The sequence below is a fragment of the Hirundo rustica genome, chromosome Z (assembly GCF_015227805.2).
Source record: "Hirundo rustica isolate bHirRus1 chromosome Z, bHirRus1.pri.v3, whole genome shotgun sequence".
Classification (NCBI taxonomy): domain Eukaryota; kingdom Metazoa; phylum Chordata; class Aves; order Passeriformes; family Hirundinidae; genus Hirundo; species Hirundo rustica.
Window position 1 is genome coordinate 72,011,624 of NC_053488.1, and position 15,364 is coordinate 72,026,987.

A 15,364-nucleotide genomic window follows, 5' to 3' on the forward strand; every position below is an offset into this window, starting at 1 on the left:
TGGCAGTTATCTGGATCTTCATCTTCACTCCAAGAAAAGAATATTACTCCTCATCTGGTGGTGAACCACTCCTTATCCTCTGAAGCACTTGTATTACATTCTTGTAGAGACACACTGACTGTACTAGAGCTTTCAAAATAAGACTTAGTAAGCAAAAATGAAAACAAACGCAAAAAACCTGAACCAAACAAGAACCAAACCAAAAAAGAGCTGTCACATGTGATAAATACACGCTATGGAAACGAAATAGTTGTGCCTAATCTAAATTGCTTCAATTTCCTGGAGAAATAATTTTACCAGCCTTGTACTAAAAAAAGGCTTTCATTTGGCAAAGGAAAGAGATGCAGGAGACGGGAAAAAGGAGGAGCAGCTTATACTTCATGTTCTGATCTTACATAGTGCACACATAAAAAAGGATTTATTTATGCTATCATCTACATAGCTATAACAAATATTCTTCTAAACTCATACAAGCAACAGCATTTATCCATTTCCAGGACCTTGCCATTGGCTTCTGGAAAGTTTTTCTTGTGGAAAACTAAATGTAGACTTTGGAAACACAAGAAATCATAACCTGCTTTGGCTAGGAGCATCACTGCTGTGCATCACTGGAAAATGCCTCTGTTCTCATGGAAACCTGCTGCAGCTTGACCCCCATCTTGGTGATCATGGAACAAATCTATACTTTCACTGTAACCTATGAGCAATTAAACTGCAGTTGTTACTGTGGATGTGTAATTTTTTTTTTTATTCTGCTTAACTGCTTTAAGGATAGAATTGACCCAGATTTTCTTAACTGAAGCTGCAAGTTGGATTCTGGGGAACAGATTTTTCCACAGGACCCAACAGGTTTAGGATTAGGATGTACTGTACTTGTCTTGGGCCCTGTGGTCATGAGTCAGTGCACTGATTTCAGTCCACCCTCCAGATACCTGAAATCAGTATTTTGGAGCCTCTGATCCTATACACTTCTTCATGAGTCAGATATTCTCTGCTTACTCTGGAGATTTCTTCTCTGATTACAAGATGGAAGAACTTTGCTAGTCAGCAGTAATTTATTTATCTCCATTCCTGAAGCTTTCAAGACCTCATTCCCTCTCATTGAGGCTGACTATATTGCAGAAAGGCATTGTTTTAATATGGATACTGCACACACAAAAGGAAGAAAATAAACATATTTGCAAACACAGGGAAAATGAAAACATATTTTCTGCTGAGTATTCATAAAAATACATGGTATGTGATACCTGTGTGTGTTGTTTCTCAAAGCCTTGGTTTCCAAAGAGTAGTAAATTTGTTCACGAATTGTAGTTCACACTGTCTGTATATAGTAATGAGGAGAAGATGCATTTGACTGGGAAAACTTAGTATAGTCCAGCTACATGAGCAGTGAGCAGAATGGCCAGTTTGCTTCATCAGAGTCAGCGCACATAGTAGATTAAGCCAAAATATGTTTCCCATCTGCCTCTGTGCAGACACACCCAGAATGGGCACAGAATAAGAGGAATTAGAGATTGTGTGCATGCCTGCAGGGCCAGGATCTTATTGGCACCACAGGGGTGTGGTGGACGGCTTCTGTAACTGGGTATCTGTCGGGGGCTCCTTTGCAGGAGTTTAAATTCCCCGGCATTCAGGTGGTTTTAGAGTCTTTTTTGCCCTCTGCAAAGCTCTGAGCCAAACGGATGAAAGAGACGGAGTCTTCAAGGTTGCATGCTTCGTGTTTATTGTTTCTTATCTTAGAATTTTCTCAGTGTCCAGCAAGATGTTTGCCGTGGCTCAGACATCTGACGACTCCTCCCGTCCCAGGGCTGTCCTTATCTTTTATACTAATTGCTACGTATTCTTTATTTACTATTTCTTACCAATGTCTATCACTAATACTAAAAAGGTCATCTCTACTCAGACCTAATCCTCACTAACTACTTTGTGCCAACGTCACTGCAGAAATGGAATGAGGGAACAAGAAGGAAGAAGAAGGAGACAACACCCCAAATTCTCCATCTTGCCCCATTCACTTCAATGCCAAAAATCCCAAACCCACTGTTTTTTCACCCTGTGATATACTAAACTACTATTTTTCACACTTTTGTGGCCTGTAAACCCTCTTGCAGTGCAAGAAGCCTTTCCCATGGCCTGAAATCAAAGCCAGTGATTCTCTGAGCTCTGGGCTGGGGTCCCAGACCCCCCTGCCCAGGTCCCTGACCCTCCAGGGCAACCAAAGGAATGCCCTGGACTCCAACAGGTATTGTGAGAGTAGACTTTAGACTGTTCAGAGATCTGCTTGGTGGAATACCATGGGATAAAGTCTCGGAGTAAGTAGGAGTCAAAATAAGCTATTCAATATACATTGATCTCCACCTCCAAACTCAGGAGCAACGAATCCCATCAAAGACGCCCAGCAAGATTGTGGAGCAGATCCTCTAAGCTGGAGACACACAGATTTGATGGCTGGATCACCTGGTGGTTAAGGAATTGGTCAGATGGACACAAAGAGCAATGGAGGAATATCCCATTCTTGAGGGGGAGGGAGCATGCAACATTCAAAGATGTTTGGTATCAAAAGTAACAGCAAAAGTCAGAGGGTCTACAAAAATTCACAGTGTTTTATTAGTAAATTACACACTTGGCATGGAAATTGTTATTGGTTAGTCCCTGACCTACTGTATATCCACACGGCAGTGGATTTTGGGTAAATGGTTAAGATGAAAAGGAAGTGAGGGAAGGGAAAAGATAAATTAGAGAGGAAGTGAGAGGAGAAAGGAAGTGAGAGAAAGAAGGAAGTGAGGGAAGGAAGTGAGGGAGTGAGGGAGTGGGGGAGTGAGGGAGTGAAGGAGTGAAGGAGTGAAGGAGTGAGTGAAGGAAGGAAGGAGTGAGGGAAGGAGGGAAGGAAGGAAGGAAGGAAGGAAGGAAGGAAGGAAGGAAGGAAGGAAGGAAGGAAGGAAGGAAGGAAGGAAGGAAGGAAGGAAGGAAGGAAGGAAGGAAGGAAGGAAGGAAGGAAGGAAGGAAGGAAGGAAGGAAGGAAGGAAGGAAGGAAGGAAGGAAGGAAGGAAGGAAAGGAAGGAAGGAAGGAAGGAAGGAATCAATCACCAGGGACAGTTTCCAGTGTCAGGGGTCTTGGATGGTCTTGTTTCCTCCTTACAGTCCATGCCCACTTCTTTACCTCCTTCTTGGTCTTGTGTTGTGCTGTGTTGGGATTATCTACAGGAGCCAGGACAAGGATTTCTGTCCTGGAAAAGTTCTGCACTTACCTCTACATGGCCCCCATCTCCAGCCACGTTTTGTTCTTTTCCCATGGCATGTTACTGCTAACAACTCTTGGCTGTTATTACCAACATGGTTGGCTCTACAGCTATTGGGATACCAATATTTGAGATATATAAATTTAGCCTCCTTTCTTTCTAGGATCCTACATGTCCAAGCTTGGACAGGCAGACACCAGAGATGAGTGGTGTTCTTAGGGTTCGGTGTTGAACTGGCACTGTTCAGCATCTTTGTCAGCAACACGTACAGTGGGATCAAGGGCACACTCAGCAAGTTTGCCACAGACACCAGGCTGTGTGGGGCAGTCAATGTGCTGCAGAGAAGGAATGCCATCCAGAGGGCATGCTGGAAAGGTGGGGCTGTGCAAACCCCATGAAGGTCAAAAAAGGCCAAGTGCACGGTCTTGTAACTGGATCAGGGCATTCCCAAGCACAGATACAGCCTGGGCAGCGGATGGATTGAGAGTAGCATTGAGGAGAAGGACTTAAGGGTGAGTGAGAACTTTGATGACATGGCTTGGCAATGTGCGCTTGCAATCCAGAAAATCACCCTGTCCTGGGCTGCATTAAAAGCAACTTGGCCAGTAGATCTAGTGAAGTGATTCCATCCTTCTATTGTGCTTTCATGAGACCTATTCTGAAGCAATGTATCCAGCTCTAGGATCCTCAACATAAGAAGGACATGGACCTGTTGGAGCAAGTCCAGAGGAGGGTCACAAAGATGATTAGAGGGCTGGTGCACCTCTCTTCTCTCCCAAGGCTGGATGGGACTCTAAGCAACCTAGGCTAGTGAAAGGTATCCCTGCCTGTAGGGGGTTTAGGGTGATTTGGAGATATTTGTAAGGCCTCTTCCAGCCCAAGCCATTCTATAATCTTGTGATCCCTATCTTTTTACTAGGTTTGTCTGGGCTGATCTCCCCTGAAACCAATTTCTGCAAATACAGATCCCTTGATCTGTATTTGCAGAAAATTCAGAGATGGCTTCTGCAACCATGAACGTAATACAGTTCTGTTTTTCACTTAAACAGCAACAGTGGACAGATATGAAGTTGTTTTCAATCAAAGTAAACAAATAAGGCTTATTGAGTACAGATCTGATCTCCCCCAGAGAACAGTGCTTTATCTTGGACTCATCTGTTGTGGAGCGGCAGAAAAGCAAATTCATATCTATTATTTAGGATAGCACTACTCTTGGATACTTGGGCACTGGGTATTACCATAGGATCGTTCTGCAGTTCCACAGCTAATTGGAATGGAAACCAGGGGTGGGTGTGGTTCTCAGGTAGAAATATTGCCATGGTGGAGTAGGAAAGACTGTGATTCACCCACACCAGAAGAAGATGCTGATGGGAGGCAGTTGAAGATCAAGTGAGCCCTTCAAAATCTGCATCTGCATCCAACCTGTGTTTGTGGTGCAAGAGAAAACGTGTAGGCCTTCGTGTTCGCTGTGGGACCCCCCTGAGAGAAACTAGGGAATAAGACTGAAGAGCTTACTGGAAGACCTGGAACAAGACAGATCATGCAAGAAGAATTGCTGTGATTTTGACAGAGCTGAAAGCCTGCGCTAGCACAGAGTAGCAAGGCATTTGTAGCCACAGGGAACTTATGGGGAGATGGAACCTTGGATGAGGTAAAGGATTCAAAGGACATGAGCCAGGTTTACAAATAACTGCTGCTGGAAAACTGCCTGAAAAACTCTGACAGCTCCCAAGGAAATGGTTTCAGAACATCTTTTCCAGGAGAGATGAGGGCCTGCCTTTGCATTTCAAGTGGCCCCTACCTGAAGTTTCATTGTCCTCTTTTCTTTCTCTCTTCCATCTCTCTCCTGAGCTGTGCTCCTGTTTGGCTCACACGCAATTGAACAATATATTTTAAGACTGTGATTGTCAGACTTTGCCTTGTTCTTTTCCATTATTAATCAGCTGTCTTCCGCTAACACATTGACAGGGTCAGCAGAGCTGTGCAGCAGCATGTAGAGACAAGAAAACACCCACACCTACACTCACTCCACACAGAGCCCCACGCACACCCCTTGCACACCCTGCTGACATGTTGTGGACTGAGACACCCAGCATTCTCTCTCATGCTTTTCATTCCTTGCCACAGCTTGAAATTTGCATGATTGCCCATGTGGCAGGTTGTGATTCTTTGTTCATTTCTCCTTAGAAAGCTAAGAGATTATCTAGGGTCATCGTGCCCAAGTTGCCTGAAACAGTCTGTGTAATTCTAGCACTGCATGGCAGACCTTGCACTTTAATGGCTTACTTGAGAGACAATGTCCTCCATTCATATGTGTTAAAAGCTTCCCCCACAAGTTTTCTGGGGACTAATCCTCTCTATCAAGCTCAGGATGAATAAATTGATTAGAAAGACAAGTAGGTCAACAAAAACAAACAAGCAAAAAGAGCAAAATTTAACACAAAATGAAATAAGTAGATTTGAGCTGAAAGGCCAGGGCACGTTTTTGGGCAGACCTACATCAAAGTAGCTCTGTGCTTTAAACAGTGGTGAGAACAGTGCACTTGGGGCTCTGGGTTTCTGCACTTTCACCTCCTGTATTTGACAGCCTGTTCACTCACAGGGAGACCAAAGAAATCATGTAGAAAGACTCCCAAGTTTGTACAAATCAAATAAAAGGGGAGTCTTTTCTGTACCCTAGACTCTCGCAGTTGTGGAACTAAAGGTCAGTGCTGAACTATACCTATTGTCCGTTATTTGTTTCAGTCCTACATATATTCCTGGTGGAAAATTCCATGCATTAATGATGGAAAGATCTAAATTGGGCTGATGTTCTCTTTGGTAATGGAAGAGAAAAGTAAGAATTTTGCACAATTGGTAAATAATGTCCAAAAAGACAGATGAAAGAGAAATCTTTTGCAGTAGCTGCATATTTTCCAGATTTTTTTAAGGCATTTCATGGCAAATCACATTAGACATGAGGAGAAATATTTTAATTGCAAAGGGTAATTAAGTTCTAGAACAGGTGAGAGATTTTCAGTAGATGAAGTCTCTACGAAAAAGACTTATTTGGGTCAAGTTAACTCTTGAGGTAAAATGGTGTGCATGTTGCCCTTCCAGTGTCTTTTCTAACCATACGCTGTCAAGTCTGGCTGAAGTTTGTCTTTTTTTTTCCTTTTTGTATTGAGGTTCAGAATAAGAATGCAATTTAACAGATAGAGCTGTTAGTATAGACTCCCATAACTTTTATAGGAAGCAAGATAAGGAGTAAGCATTTAAATTTCTAGTAGCTTTTCAAATCTTGTCTAGTAAATAGTAAATAAAATAGCAATTCTAAGGATGGCTATATCTGCCGCAGCTGCTTAGATGTAGTTTCAGTTCTACCTGCAGCTATGCAAAATCGCTGCAAAGTAAAATTCCTTGAAGGGAGATGTAACCACTATGGTTCACATGCCAACCTTTTCCCAGAAGATAAAGCTCAGTGATATGTGATATGCAGTATTATTTCTTGCAAGATTATTTCATATGCAGTAATATTTGGACTGAGGTGCAGTTTCAAGATCTCAGGATACTTTGGGAGGAAGAGTTGTTTCTTGAGCTCTCTGGTCCCACCATATAGTCTTCGAGTTGTCTTTGTATTCCCCACAAACCTCCTTTTTCATTAGTTCTTTAGCTTTCTCAGATAGATCACTTGTTTCTAAGTAGGCAGTTCCAAATCTGATCCAAGGAAAACTACTCCCTTGCACGTTGATTGCAGCTGTCTTCCTGCAGAGTCAGTTCCACTCCTGACCCAAAGATATGCTGATACTTCTGCAAGTGTGTTAGTTATGATATTACTGTTTATTCATTCCATGACCTAGATATTTGCTAGATAAATGTGTTCATTTTTAGTAGAAACTGTTGGTTTGTCTTAAGAAAATATAACTATATTTAAGGTAAGTTCACATTTTAGGCTGCAGATCCCATTGGCTCAACAGTCCTCCATTCCCTGACATTCTTAGTGTCATTAGATCAAATTTCCAGAATGATTCTAGTTCATGCACCTCCTTTGCCTTGTAAAAAACTGGAGGAGTTAGGAGGAAAAGAGATGGGGAGGGAGTTGATGTTGTTTGTTAGTATGTTAGTCTGGTCTTTTCCTGACATGCAGTCAGTGAGTGCGAGTTAAGCCAAGGGCCTGGGTATTTTTTCTCTGCTCTTCCCACCCAGTGACTGAGAACTCCACGCTGACAGTATTTCTCTAACACGACCCAGTGACAGCAATCTCCGTGTGGCTGCAGAGTAATAACTCTAGGAGTGGCAAGAGGGTACACGTACTAAAAATGTTTCAGCATCTTTCTGGGTTAGGTCCATAATTCTGCATATAGTGGGAGACATGAATACATGACTAAAGGCCAAGCAGGTAATGATGCAACTTCTGATATTAAATTTTGTGGGGTTGAACCTTGAATAAAAATGTAACTATTCTCATCCTTCACATTTTTTTGGAAATAATGAAATATTTCCTATCCTCAGGAAAACCAGAGCACCAGGGAGATTATTTTTAGTCATATTTTTAAAATTATTTGTTGACTTCACTGAAATGATTTCATGTGAAGACACTATTTTAAAATTTTGCTTATATTAAGTCTTTCATTTCTATAATTTTATTTCCTCTGAAACAATTTCAAACCTAAATTATGCCATTTTATTCACCTAGGAATCTTCACAGCTTACATTTTTTGTTAATACAAAGCACTACAAAATACCACCAAATTTAAACTATAATACTGAATTCTCATAGCTCGTTGGTTTTGTTTCACTCTTTCCTGTGAGCTGGATGTTTGTTCAGTAAGTTCCTGAGCTAGATGATCAATACAACTTGAACTGATACTTTTGAGATGGAGGATTTGAAAGCATTCAGGGTGCCTGTGTGTTACTAGGATTTATGTCCACTTCTGTTCTGCTCTAGCTGGCAAAGGAAGGCACAATCTGCATATAAATTTCACTGCGAATCACCTAGAGACATCTACCTGTAGCCTGAGAGGGAGAATGGGGTTAATACAGCTGTGCAGACTGACTACAGTCTAGCATGGCATGTCATTCCATATGCGTGGTAGCTGGTCCTGTGTTGAATCTCCTTTGTGGTATACAGCCCTGTAACTACAAGCTGGTAAAATCTTTCTTTGTCACACACGTGAATAGAGATATCAATTGTTTTTAATATATTTCCCATGAAATCAGGTGTGAGTGGCACCTAGTAGGTGTAAAAATCGTAAGACAAGTGTCCTTAATAAACATTTGGCATGAGAGAATTTATTTAGAGAACTAGAGTGTTTCAAAGCCACTGCTTTCAAATTTTCAGGCTGTCATCTTAATTATAAATGATGATGGAGAAAAGAATCAAAAATAATGCCTTTTCTCAGAAATGTTTAGGAGGAAAAGTCACACCCAACAGCCCTCTGAAGTCAGAAAGTCATGAAAGTGTCATTTTGGATTTACTGATTAAGAATTTTTACTTATCTTAGAAGTAGAAAAAAATGAAAAGGAAAAATAATTAAATTAGCATCTAATTCATGTCTATTCAGCAGTAAGGTTTCATTGGTACTTGACAATACGGAATACATCATACCAGCTTAATTCTTTGATGTTTTTGAAATCAGATTTAATTTTCTTTTTAATGTTCTTTTCAAACATATTCATGCAAAATGGATTGTAAGCAATTGTGCAGGTGCCTATGAGGTGACTGGTGGCTGAGGAGCTGATAGTGAGCAGCCATGAAGGTGGCTTTCTTTTCAAAAAGTAAAAAGAATAAGCAGAAGAATACTGCTGTCAGACAGGGAGCTGTTAGCGGGGGGACCACAAGCTTCCTGGGCCATCTGTCCTCTTTGAAGCACAGCTGGTCACTGAAAAATGAGGGCACTTCCTGAGTTTGCATCACAATCACAGTACCAAGAAAGTTTAACTTCCATTTATCATCAGAAAAAGTGGAAGCAGTCAGGGAGATTTGAATTGATCTGAATAAAGCAGAGCAGGTCTCTGAATAACCTGACGCAGCTGAAAATGTACCTCGCTGCTTAGACTAGATGGCCTTGAAATGCACCTTCCAGCCCAACCCATTCTATGATTCAATAATACAGACGATAACTTGCAAGCATACTTCTTGTTCTAGATTTGCATGTGACAGTTTGAGGTGTGGGGTTTGTTGTTGTTGTTTTGGGTTTTTTTTTTGAATTGTGCATTACCCTAATCTCTGAAGTGCAAACCTTTATGGAAAGAGCAGGATATGCATATGTTTAGTCCTGTATTAAATCTAGCCTCTTGAATGTAATATCGTAAAATAAGATTCTGGTTACTCATATAATGTCATAGTGGGATGCTGCTAATTCTTAGTGGAAGTAGCAAATTTCAAGTACCCATTCTACTCACAGGGTTCAGAATGTTTTCCTTCAGATAGTATGAGTCAACTGGTTTTCTCACGTTGGCTTATTTTCACGGAAGTCTTTCTGTCCTACTTACACAAAGAGAACATGGATGAATAGTATAGGATACATCCCATATGAGAATGTCTAAAACTGTTGTCTTCACTGCCATCCTGTCTGTTGTGGCTTGTTTGCTTTCTTTTGTTGATAACTAATTTTTCCCTGAAGTTTTGCCACATCTATAAACTATGAAATGCTGCAGATGGACTTTCAAAAGAATTGTGGGTGATGGACTTGAGCATCAGGCTTATTAACAGAAAAGAGGGGGATCAACATCAGTAGAATGCCACCCTAGCACTTTACTAACACAGACCTTATATTCTCTTTACTAGAGACCCATGGCTGCATAGTCCCAGTTCCTCCCCTCTACTTGCCTCTGAGTGATCTCAGCATCTTGTCTTGTGAAGGGTATCCAACCACTGGGCTATACTTAGTGGAGGGTTGTTAGTATGAATATTTTTAGTGTCAGTGTAAAATTTCAAAATGAGAATATGTAATGTTCTTACTGCAGAATATGAGACACCACATGCAATGGCTGGTTTCATCAGCCATCCTGTTCTGCAGATATGTTATTTCTCATGATTCAGACAATGTGTTATCTCTCCCCTGCAGTATGGGATAAAGAAGAAGGAAGAAAAGGAAGCGGAGGCCCAGGCTGCACTGGAAGCTAATGCTGAAGGGAGTCTGACACGCCCAAAGAAGGCGATCCCTCCTGGCTGTGGGGATGAGGAAGAGGAAGAAGAAGAGAGCATCCTAGATACAGTCATCAAATACTTACCAGGGCCCCTGCAGGACATGTTCAAGAAGTAATAGCTGCAGACTGTTAGATGGGCATGAACAGTACTGCAAAGGATTTCTCTTTTGCCCAATGGGGATTTACAATCTTGCCATTCATCCCGCAGTCCTCCCCACCTCTACCCTCTACTGCTCACTAGTCCCTTTGCTTCCTAATCCCTTCCAGCAGCCTCTTTTCCTTTCCTCCACCCCAAGACTCATCCATTCCTTAATTTTGTACATAGTCACATCCAGTAGATGCCTCTGAATGGATGTAAAAATTAAAAAGCTGCAGACTATACTTTTATTATAAGCCATAGTACTATGTATGTTAAATAAGGCAACTGCACATCAAGCATATAAAAGGAACAATCTCATTTCCATCCAATGCAAGAAGGAGTGTTCACTAAGTATGAACAGTGGCCTCTTTAATTTTTTAAAATTATCTTTTTTTATTATTGATAATAATTAGTCATTATTATAATGTTCCTATTGATTGGATCACATTAGCCATTTTTGTTGAACTCATCTGCTCTCGGAAGGGATATCTCAGTTCTCCCGTGGAAGCAGAGCTTTTCTGTTTTAATTCCATCTGTGACATAAATAAAAGATCATTTGGAAAGTAAATCATGCATGACTTACACAGCTGACATCACTCAGAATTGTGGAAGAAGTGAGTCATCTGCCCTCAGATGCTGTAGAATTTAAATGCCTCAGAATCTAAGCAAGAGTCGTGTTACTTTGGGAATTAGCCATACATTTACCTTGAATGAGCAAATTGGTCAGGCACTTGCCATACAGAGAGCTGAAACCATAGAAGAGTGCACAGTGCACTGGTAGAGGACTTCCCCCAACCCCTCCGAAGCCAATGACAAGCGTATTTGCTGCTCTGTTTAACCAATCTTCATCTTTCTGCCATATTCAACCATCCTGTTTCCAGCAGTGCTTGTGGGTTGGACATTTGCGTTCCAGCATATTGTTGTGGCTGTGTCCTGCCCACCCTTTCCTGCAGTGTGTGGTGGCCTGAATGTTAGTCATGGCAGATCTATAAATATCCATGATGTTTAATGTGCTAAATTACTGGATTGCCTTGGGAAGGTCGCTTATTTTCTGCCCCACTGAGATTCTGCACCTGTAGGTTTCAGACTCTAACTACTATAAAGGCATAAAGTGAGGATGCTTCTCTAGTGCTGTGCAGGAGCTAATTAATATTACAGAAGTGTGTTGTATCCCTTGATAACTGGCAGGGTGGGAGAAGATTTTTTTCTCACCTTTATCTTTGCGGCCATTTGCAGACACAGGTACAGAGGTCTCCTCAATGAAACACTGTAGATATCACATAATTGCATTAAAAAAATCCAAATTCTATGGGAGTTGTCGACTTGCTAATACCTACATAGATTCAATACATAGATAGACTTATTTTGAATCCTGATCCTCATGATCAAGTATCTGGCTTGTCATCTGGAGAGCTAATCCTGAAATTTTGCGTCTGGCTAGGTCTCTGTAGTCGATGCGGTGAGAATGTCATGCCATCTCAGTCTCACGATCTTGTCAGGAGAATCAGGGTTTGTCTGGCAGAACTATCATTACTTGTCCCTGTCCTGGGAACAATAAAAATTTCCTAAGTACATGGGTGAGATTTGAAAGCAAATCCATTCCTTCTGCTCACAGCAAAAAGGAGGAAAATACCAGACACTTCATTATACACCTAAATTAAGCATTTTACCTCAATGGATCTTTTTTGCACTTGTTCAGTGTAACTGAGTTTAGGCAAACATCTCAGTATTTTCCTGAATAAGATATTTTAGAAGACATTTATCACCTTTCCAGGTAGGCAGAAGAAATCTGTAACATGGTTAAGGAATTTAGCATGAGAGCCCTGTATCTTCCAGTAGCATCTGTTGTAATAGGAAAAGATTACTTTGAAAGAGAATAAATATAGTATGCCCTCCTCGCACAATTCTTATTCGGATCTTATAGTCCTTGCTTATTCTCAAATAATTTCAAACATAACTTTCTATTGAATCCAAGATGGAGCCTGAAGGCATCTGACTGATACATAAGTCAGAATGAGTTGATAAAGATGCTACTTGTTTCAGGCTGGATATATGAACAAGACTTGTTTCAGGTACAAGCTGCCAAGGGCTATCCAGAGAAAAGGAAGGTTTTACTCATTTGGATAATGCCAGTGGGACTTTTTTTCCCCCTAACTTTCATTTAAAGCAAGATGACTGCTTCCTTCCTGAGGATTTTAATGACCCAGAACACTCTGTGAATCAGTGTTGGTACAGTATGGTAGTGTTGAACAATTTACCATTTTCTAGGAAGAGTGACCTACTCACCCCATGCAAATTCAGGAACTAGTAATTTGAGGCTGTTTAAATAAATTTCACAGAATTGAAAACTCTTTCTGTCACAAGGGCAGCAACTCATTTTGATGCCGCAGAGTATCCAACATCCCTGAAAGCTAAGAGGCAGAACTTGGCTCTTGCCTTCAGCCACTCGTGGTCGCTAAATCTAACCTGGATCATTGACATACAGACATCAATGCTTTTGAAATGCCATGATTAATCTCTGTAGTACACATCCTCTAATGCATAAGTAGATCCAGCAGAAATGTGCCTGTGCTAAAATGAAGACATCCGTTCATATATTCCCGTGGCCTGGTGCTGGAGAACTCTGCAAACAATTGAGAAGATAAGCTTATTCCACTTTACTTCAGCTTTTCTCTGCCACTTGCTTCCTGACCTTTCCTTAACCCCCATTATTGATTCCCTTCCTCATCCAACCAAATGCTGCTCCTGATATAAGATCAGAATTTTCTGCCTAGCATTCTTCTTGCAGAATATCAGTGCTGATTGTTTTCACAGTCTCTCTGGTAGCTTGATGTGCATGTTTATGCACATATCTGTTGAAGGTGAGGAACTGGGAGAAGACAGTGAGAAGAAAAAGGAAGACTGTTTGTTACTGTTTTAGATAATTGTGCCTCAGCAGCTTTGGCATTGAAAGACCAGTCTAAGTCAGGATCTTGTGTAGATTGTACTCAAATTTCTTAAGCAGGTAGTGCTATCCCTGGGCTCAGAACACTAAAAACACTGCCCTTGTGAACTGAGCTCCTGAACTATGTGAACATCGGGATTGAATCCCTGAAGAGGGTCATAGGATCACTATAATGAGTCTGGTAGGCCTTGTTCCAGGCTCACAAAGCAGGAGGGAAAGGGAAGGTGGTTTATTAAATAATGTTTACTGAATCTTTTTCATTGTGGGAGCTTCCCAGCTCAGCCATTTCATCACTTCTGTGTCTCAACTGGCCACACCTGCAGCAGCCCTTCCTCCATACCAACAGCGGTATGAGCTGGTTCCCATTTTCCTTTTCTTGCCATAAGAAATATGACAGACGATCTACCACAGGTACTGGATAGGTTTTGCTTGGTTTTTGCCTCACATAACTTTTGGCACGTTGCATGAGAGTGGACCTGTCCTCAAGTCATTCCATGGTCCCGAAGTGCCTAAGCCATGCTGAACAGAGTCAAGACCAAGGCACTCTCCTTTCTCTTCTGCCCATCTATTTCCCTTCCTGCTCAGAACTGGTAACAAGGGACACAGACACCTTTGAATCATATGTGGAAGTCAGAAGCATTGTCTCACACACTTTTCCCCTTGGCACTCAAGCAGGTGATGAAGCACTTAAACAAGAGACCAAAGAGAAGCATGGTTCACTGTTTGGATTCTGAATAATCTTTTTGTCTTTCCTGACATTGTTTTATTTGCATCACTAGTCTGTTCAATCTCAGGTAATTGAGGTATTTTAGTTTTATAACTACTTTTTATTTACACAGGAAGGTTGTTGGCTAGACACTGCAGTCATTTTCCCTCGCAGTTCAAAGACCTTACAGGTTAGTAAAAAAATAGTCAAAGGGCCTTCACATTTGGAGGGTAAATGCTTTAGTTTGCCATTGACCTTGTGAACTCACATTTATATGTAGAGAAAGCCATATGAAATCAGACTGCAATATTAATTATCAATGCTACTCTTGTGTTTAAAATGAATAAAACAAAATATAAGATCATGTGCTTTATCACTTTGGAGTTCCTCTGTCTATATTTCTAGTATCATACATTGGCACAGATCCCTGCCAGCCTCTCTCCTTCATCAAGAAAGACCATACCAGTGCCGCTGAATACATCTTTTTGCCAAGCTTTTTGTGCTAGAACAAGCATTGTTAGAAATTAGCTGTTGTGATCTAAATGTAACGTCTTCTGTATCTGAAAGTTGTCTGTATTTGTTCTGAATATATGTTATCAAGATAACTGTTTCTTCATGCACTGAGTTAGTAAAATGTTTCAGTACTGTCATAAAAAAAAAAAAAAAAAAAAATTGCCTGTTTTCTCTCTTCCTCTTTCACACACACAGAGCAAAATTTAACTTAGTCATGCATTTTCTAGTAGAAATGCTCCCCAGCTTTCTTTCAGATGCATGCAGTACTTGAGGATGATTTAAAGTAGAGACATTGTGAATGTGATTTTAATTTGTTATTTTCCTGGTATTTTTTCCTGCATGATGTGGGTAAATGGTATGATGTTCTTTTAAAATGGAATCACAGCCAATAAAAAACCCCAGTGATTTCATAAATTGTTTGCAATGCTTTCCTGTGAAATTCCTACCAGGCTGCATTTGGAAATCGAAGCATGGTTGCTCATATACAAATAGAATAGTAACAGAAGTGAGGAGCAACGTGAATGTTATTTGAATGAATATGCTCATTTTTTCATTTGTCAAAACCACTGATGACAGTTGATGTGTACAGGTGATTATCAAATTTTAAGTAAGTTTTGCTACTAAGAATTACTTTTCCTCAGGAAGAACAGGACAACACTCCTTTGAAACAAACACAGACTTTTAGCTGTGGT

At 40.8% G+C, this 15,364-nt stretch overlaps 1 protein-coding gene across 1 annotated transcript in view; it reads left to right on the forward strand.

The window, feature by feature from the left end:
* Positions 1-15,086, forward strand: part of CPLX1 (complexin 1) — a 105,660-nt gene extending 90,574 nt beyond the window's left edge. Inside the window, exon 4 of the mRNA XM_040091075.2 lies at positions 10,289-15,086. Within this exon, the coding sequence (XP_039947009.1) occupies positions 10,289-10,486 (198 nt within the window). The 3' untranslated portion in view covers positions 10,487-15,086. The remainder of the gene's footprint in view (positions 1-10,288) is intronic.
* The last annotated feature ends 278 nt before the right edge of the window (positions 15,087-15,364 follow it).